Source organism: Ursus americanus, chromosome 25, assembly GCF_024610735.1.
Source record: "Ursus americanus isolate L20-20 chromosome 25, mUrsAme1.1.p, whole genome shotgun sequence".
NCBI classification, from domain to species: Eukaryota; Metazoa; Chordata; class Mammalia; order Carnivora; family Ursidae; genus Ursus; species Ursus americanus.
This window is the reverse complement of record NC_142151.1, coordinates 45,985,780-45,992,995: the sequence shown is the minus strand read 5'-3', so window position 1 is coordinate 45,992,995 and position 7,216 is coordinate 45,985,780. Positions and strand designations below refer to the sequence as shown.

At 35.6% G+C, this 7,216-nt stretch overlaps 2 protein-coding genes across 2 annotated transcripts; both read right to left on the bottom strand.

Annotated features, from left to right (window-relative positions):
• Positions 1-540: 540 nt before the first annotated feature.
• On the bottom strand, positions 541-1,479 carry LOC123778897 (olfactory receptor 6C1-like). The gene has a single exon (XM_045776553.2). It carries the CDS (start codon positions 1,477-1,479, stop codon positions 541-543), a length of 939 nt encoding a protein of 312 aa, XP_045632509.2.
• A 4,292-nt stretch (positions 1,480-5,771) lies between these two features.
• On the bottom strand, positions 5,772-6,710 carry LOC123778903 (olfactory receptor 6C3-like). Its single transcript, XM_045776558.2, has one exon. It carries the CDS (start codon positions 6,708-6,710, stop codon positions 5,772-5,774), a length of 939 nt encoding a protein of 312 aa, XP_045632514.2.
• Positions 6,711-7,216: the final 506 nt, after the last annotated feature.

Below are 7,216 nucleotides of genomic sequence, written 5' to 3'. Positions count from 1 at the left end.
TTTTTAACCAATAGATACATTGTATGAACACACCCTACTTAGTGAGCAATGTGTCTTGGTTTTTAAATGAAAGATTTCAAGTTTTTCATTAAATCATATGGCATTTCAAGAATTTTTTTCCCTAGAGAAACTGCAAGACGGTGAAGGGATTTCTGAACAAAGATCAATGAAAATCACAAAATTATATTTTCTGCATAGAGTAAGGAAAATATCACAACAATATTTACAGGTCTCCTCTATTCCAGGTGATAGTTATTTTCCTAAACAAAATGCAAAGTATAACTTTACAAGTTAAAACAACTAATGATCAAGAAGTTGCAGCTAACCAAGGGTTCAGAGAACAGGAGCAAGAAGGACATATGAAGTTATTTCAACCAAATGAGAAATATATTAATTCTGCTTGTAACCTGTTAGAAAGAAAGAATGAATAAGGATGACAGAAAGAGCATTTTAATTTGAAGAAGTTGCTCAGATCTCATGTTTGTGTATTTTAAATTGCCATGCAATATGTGTGTGTCTAATTTGTGACACCATAGCATTTCATTTGCTTGAGAAATATACAATCTTCCTTGCCCTGTCCATGAAGGCTTGCTTGACTTGCTGGTTCCTTAGGCTGTAAATAAAGGGGTTCAGCATGGGGGCTACTGAGGTGTTCAGCACAGCAACTCCCTTGCTCAGAGACACTCTGTCTTTTGCTGAGGGTTTAATATACATGAAAATGCAGCTGCCATAGGAGATGGAGATGACAATCATGTGGGATGAACATGTGGAAAAGGCCTTTGTCCTCTGACTAGCAGAAGGAAACCTCACAATCGTTCTGATGATATATACGTAGGACAGAATTATTATTACCAAGGTGAACATTAAAGTAAACAGAGACCAGGAAAACCCCAGTATCTCTAGGAACCTTGTGTCTGAACAAGAAAGTTGTAGCAGGGGAAAATAATCACAGGTGAAATGGTCAATAATATTAGACTTACAGTAATTAAGGTTTAAGAGCAAGATGAGTGCAGGGAATACAATTAAGAATGAAATCAGCCATGAAGAGAAGACAAGGAGTATGCAGACTCTGGGATTCATGATGGTCATGTAATGCAGAGGTTTGCAGATGGCAATGTAACGGTCATAGGACATGGCAGCCAGAAGGTAAAATTCAGTGACTCCCAACAGAATGAAAAAAAAGAACTGAGCCATGCAATCATTGAAGGAAATGGTTTTATCTCCTGTAATCAGGGTGCCCAGGAACTTGGGTATGCTGACAGTTGTGAATGAAACCTCTAGCAAGGAGAAGTTTCTGAGGAAGAAATACATGGGGGTCTGGAGGTGAGGATCCAGCAGGGTAAGGGTGATAATGGTCAGGTTCCCCATGATGCTGAGGGTGTAGGTGATGAAGAGAAAGATGAAGATCACCCCCTGAAGCTGTGGGTCATCTGACAATCCCAGGAGGATGAACTCTGTTACTTCTGTGTGGTTTCTCATTCTTCAGCTGCTTATCTGTTGTTCTCCTGCCAGACCTCTAGGAGAAAACACAAGGAACAAACCTGAAGTGAGGATTAGCAAAGGTCCAAGTGTGGAGCCAGAATTTGGCAGAAATACTATGTGTTTTCATCTACAGGCAAGATTTTATGACTCTTCGATTCATGTTTCCTAGCCCACAAACATCTGTGCTGAAATCTCTTGTAAACTCATCCGCTACATTGTGGAAGTCTGAAAGTTAGGACAGAGTCCGACCTTCAGAGCCTTTGCAACCTGGCCCAGTGCCTGAAGAGTCCTAGGAGGCTTAAAATAAACACTTATCTAATTAATTAATTCATTCATTTTGGGTTTGTTCTTGCATCTTGCACCAATCAGGTGAAGTTCTCTACTGTATTCCCAATTCCTGGCTGCATATTACTTAGGTTGTGTCTTTGTTTTACAAGATGTGTTTTCCTACTTTACCTGCTTTTCGAGATGTATTTATCTACTGGGCCTAAATTCCCCATATGGAGTAAATTTATAAGAAAAGACATCTACATGAAACCCAAATTTTTTGATATATAATTTTTAAAACTTCATAAAACATTATTTCAAAATTGGTTTCATTAAATTTCTTTAGAATTCATTCATTTAATTAACTTTATTCCTGCTCAGTAACAATACTCTTCCTTCATCAGGGTTTTTCCTAGGAAGCACTAGTTTTTCATAACATCTGGAAGCCTCAATATGCATTCTCATAAAATAGACAATATTTGGTTTCATTTGAATTTAATTTCAATTCAATCCCCAAATTGAAATTTCTGCACCAAATTTGCTGGCTTTGGAGATCTTAGTTTAAAAAAGGTATATCATTACTCTTCCAAAGGTAATAATGTGCCAATGCACTGCATTTTTAACCTTATTTCAACTTTTTGCATATTCTTTATTTTCTTAACTTTCCTACCAATTTTAACACTTTCTGAAAAATAATGACTTAACTGAATTACACATTTTGGCTACTGATTAAACCTTTGAGGGAATGTATGAAGAACTGTGAAGGAAGGTATTAATTTATATAGATTCATGTGAGAATACTGAAAAGGAGTACTTAAAGGCCAATTTTCTAGGATTGATGAATATAGGATTAAAGAATGTCTACCAAGAGACAATCCAATATCATAGACTTGGGGGAGGTATACTATACTGTGTAAAAATGTTAATGAAAATCAGTGGACTGTATTCATTTACCAACATCAGCCAAGCCTGATGGATGGATGTTATTCATTCATTCGTTCAGCAGCTTTTGGGGAGAAAAAACCTCAATGTTTTACAAGGTGCATATGATTCCTCAAGCCCGAAGCCATCCCAAGGATGTACTCAAGCAGAGTATGAAGGATATCTCTAAGCATTTAGCTCATCTTGTTATTTCTGAATGCAGATCCATCTTTCCCCTGGAAGAACATGATTTAGGTTAAACTTAAATTATCGTCCACCCATTTCATCAAAACCAAGAACCCCTTCTGAGAACCCCTGAGACATACTCTTTGAGCTGTTCAAAATGAAAGTAACAATAATACTTCGTATTTGTTAAATAAGATGGCCACAAAGTACCTTCAAGATTTCATTCTGAAAACACCACTGCTCTGTTTTTTATTTAGTCATCAATAATCAAAGAAAAAAGGAAAAGTACATAAACTCATAATAAGATCATGACATCAAAACACTATTAATTTCTTACTTATGACACTCTATAGTAAATTGCTATTGCAGAAAGTATATGGGCTCTGCAGTTAGAGAAACGTGGGTTAAAAATACAAATGGGCCGCTTAATGGATTTGTGACTTTGGATGGTACTTAATTTTCCTAAGCATCAGTTTTCTCTGTTTACCATGCACATGAAATTTCAAGGAGTTTTGGGAATTAATTGAAATAATATAAATGAAAGTGCTGTATAATCCATGTGGCACTAAATATACTTTAAGAAGTGCTGGTTTATCTATTTTCATTTAGTTGGAATTGTTTTCCAACTTTGGGCAGAATATTCATAGTGACTGTGATTGTACAAAGGCGTTATTTATTCAAATGAAATATTAAGGACTTTTATATTCTATCTCATTTAGCTTTTATGACACACCGATGGAACTTTATCTTTATTTCCAAATGAAGCACTTGGGTAATGTGTTTTTGTACCTTAGATATATTTGTATAGCTAACACGTGTTCAATATAATCAGAGACTACCTAAAATTAAAGTCTGTTCTCTTAAAGAAAGTACTACATAACCAATATTCAATTAGAAACAAGGGCACAGATATGATAGTTTCTTCCTTTTGTTTAATAGAGAATGAATAAATTGATAAAATAAAACAAAATATACTAAGATCCCTTTACATTTTTAAAAATAAATCCAGTCAAAATATGAAATTCCAATATATCCTTTTTAATCTGATTAAAAGTTGAGCTGAAAATAATGAAGCAATGATACAGTTTGGGAGAGTCCATTGCCTTCTATATATCCCACTTACCTCTGATTTTCATACAGGCTCGCTAACACGCAGAATGGCCAGGACATAAAAAATAGTAGCAGTTGCCGTTGTTGTAATCCAGGAAAAGCAGCATTCCTGAACACATTACCTCTCAGTGAACCCCTTCACTTTCAACAGTTAATGTTTCTGTCCTCAATTTCCCATTTAATCTTGAGTATAGAGAGTGAGACAGGATCCAATGTATGAAAGAGAGAAAATATCAGAAGGTGTGTTAAAACTGTCTGGTATGATTTCTACACAGATTTTATGTAGCATGAGCTACGTAATTTATTTGTTCTCTCTGCTGCTGGCTCACAGGGAATAATTCAGTGAATCAAAATTGCCAGAACAGGACTGCACACAAAACACTAAGGAATAGAAAACATAATACACATTAGAATTGAGATTTGACAAGGAAGCTTGGGGGACAGTGTCCATGAAACAGAAAAAATAACGAGCAAACAACCATTCTAAGTGTGATTTGCTTCTCTTGAGAAACAGACTGACACAGATTACCAACCAAATAGCTCCATTCATACTTTAGAACTCTACTAAAGGTGTCTTTGGTAGAGTCATTTTTAAAACCTGGTAATCTACCACAGTGTACTAAGTCATTCATTGTCTCCATTAACTTTAATCTGCCTTCCAAGAAGAATTTTTGGTACTCTAATACTGCTAGTACTTTACACTTTTTTCCTTCTCACTCCGTTGCTCACCAGCAATGGCAGTTGAGGAAGTTCTTGTTTTGATTGATTAATGTTCTGGTGTATACGCCAAGTATAATATTAGGAATTGGTACCTTCCCTGACTAGACTATAATAATATAATCATCTCCAAATGATATAATGTGAGTATAAAACATCAATATAATTGTGCAGGTCCTTAGTAAAAGCTAAGCAAAATATGCAGGTCCATAAGAGTTCAGAAAATGTATAAATAGAGCAAAAAAAGTTTTCATTTTTCAATTCAGGTTATCACATTGGCTATTATAACTCAAGACTTCAGGCAAATTACTCAACCTTTCAATTTACACATTTGTAAAAAAGAGTTAATCACTCTAATTTGCTATATAGCTGTGAAAACTAAACATGATATGATTTAGGACATACCTAGTTGAGTATGTGGCATAGAATAAATGCTCTCTACAGAAGAGATATTATTATTTGTGAAATTTCTATTAAACTTCCAGGTGGCATGAGTGTAACAGTGACTGCCTAAATACTCATCTATCTCATATTTTTAAATATAATACAGATAAACAAGGAGAATATATAAAATAAGACATAACATACACCTTAAGCATAGCTAGAAAATAGAAGACATATGACCTTCAAATAATTTACAAGCAATAAAATAAACAAGCCTATAGCTGAAAGGGAAGAATTGGACAAATACTGCACAGTATGCAACAAATATCATTGTTTCAGATAATATATTTTATTTTTTATAACTTTAAGAAAGAAACTGTGATATCAGTAACAGAAAATCAAATTTAAGAGTAAGATTAGCTACTACCGTACACAATATTTTTATTATTCAGAATCAGCCAAATGATATATGTTTTATAGCCACTGCCTTTCTATATAGTATTGTAAATCAATGAGAAAATGGAACCCATAGATGGTTTGAAAGAAAGACACAACATAGTTACTTCGGGTTTAAGAGAAAAATTAAAGTGCTCAGCCTTGCAAGTACCTGGGAGATGGCTATTGGAAGACACTCTAGACGTTGAAATTTTATTTGTCCTTTGTTGGGTCTTCACCATGACATCCATTCATGTTCATACATACTTTCATTTGTTTCTAGAAAACAGTACTTTATGAAGCAAGTTTCTGAGAGCTTGTTTTACTTGCTGGTTCCTCAGGGTATAAATAAAAGGGTTCAGCATGGGGGCAATTGAGGTGTTGAGAATAGCTACTCCTTTGGTCAGTGATGCTCTTTCATTTGCTGAAGGCTTGACGTACATGAATATACAGCTCCCATAAGAGATGGAAATGACAATCAAGTGAGAGGAACACGTGGAGAAAGCCTTTTTCCTCTGACTAGCAGACGGGGTTCTCAGAATGGTGCTAAGGATGCACAGGTAGGAAAGAATCACTAAGGCCAAAGTGAAGAGCAGAGTAACAAACGCAAAGTAAAAGCCAATCATCTCTAAAAGCCATGTATCCGAGCACGAGAGTTGTAAAATGGGGAAATAGTCACAAGAGAAATGATCAATTACATTGGAAGCACAGAAATCTAGCTGAAGGATGAGCATGAGTGGTGGGAAAATGGTAAGAAATCCTCCCAGCCAGGACCCAAAGACAAGCAGGGTGCAGATTTTCTTGCTCATGATGGTGGTGTAATGAAGAGGCTTGCAGATGGCAACGTAACGATCAAAAGACATGGCAGTGAGAAGAAAAAATTCAGAAACACCCATGAAGATGAAGAAAAATAGTTGAGCTAAGCAATTGTTATAGGAAATGGTCTTGACATTCGTAATGATTGCCCCCAAAAATCTGGGGATAGAGACACTGGTGAATGTAATTTCTAAGAAGGAGAAATTCTGCAGGAAGTAATACATAGGAGTCTTGAGATGATGGTCTATCAGGGTGAGGATGATGATGGTTAGGTTTCCAGTGACACTTAATACATAAGCCATAAATAAAAAGATAAAGATTACAACCTGAAGCTGTGGGTCGTCTGAGATGCCCAAGAGAATGAACTCTGTAATCATTGTATGGTTTCTCATGCTGCTTTTTATTTTCTTTAAGCAACTCTACTGTTGAGAAACAAGACAAAAAGAAAGAGTATGTGAAGAGTAGAGGAATTGAACTGCAGTTAAGAGTTTCTTGGTTCTATAAGGAGGAAAGAATATCCAATGGGAAAAAGACAGTCTCTTCAACAAATGGTGTTGGGTAAACTGGTCAGCTACATGCAGAAGAATGAAACTACACCACTCTTACACCATATACAAAACTAAACTCAAAATGAATTAAAGACCTAAATGTGAGACCTGAAAGCATAAAAACTCTAGAAGAGCGAACAGGCAGTAATTACTCTGAAATTGGCCATAGCAACATTTTTCTAGATATGTCTCCAGAGGAGAGGAAAATTGGTTTCTGCAGTAATAGTTATCAACATCTGTAATTTAGATATTGAGACATTGTTTCCCAGTTCCAAGATTGTGTGCTCTTAGGACTGAAATGCCTAATTCTGAGTTTTAACTTTGACTGCTATTTACAAACTTCATTGTCT

Coding starts and splice junctions, on each gene's coding strand:
- LOC123778903 (XM_045776558.2), bottom strand. CDS start 6,710: ATGAGAAACCATACAATGATTACAGAGTTCATTCTCTTGGGCATCTCA.
- LOC123778897 (XM_045776553.2), bottom strand. CDS start 1,479: ATGAGAAACCACACAGAAGTAACAGAGTTCATCCTCCTGGGATTGTCA.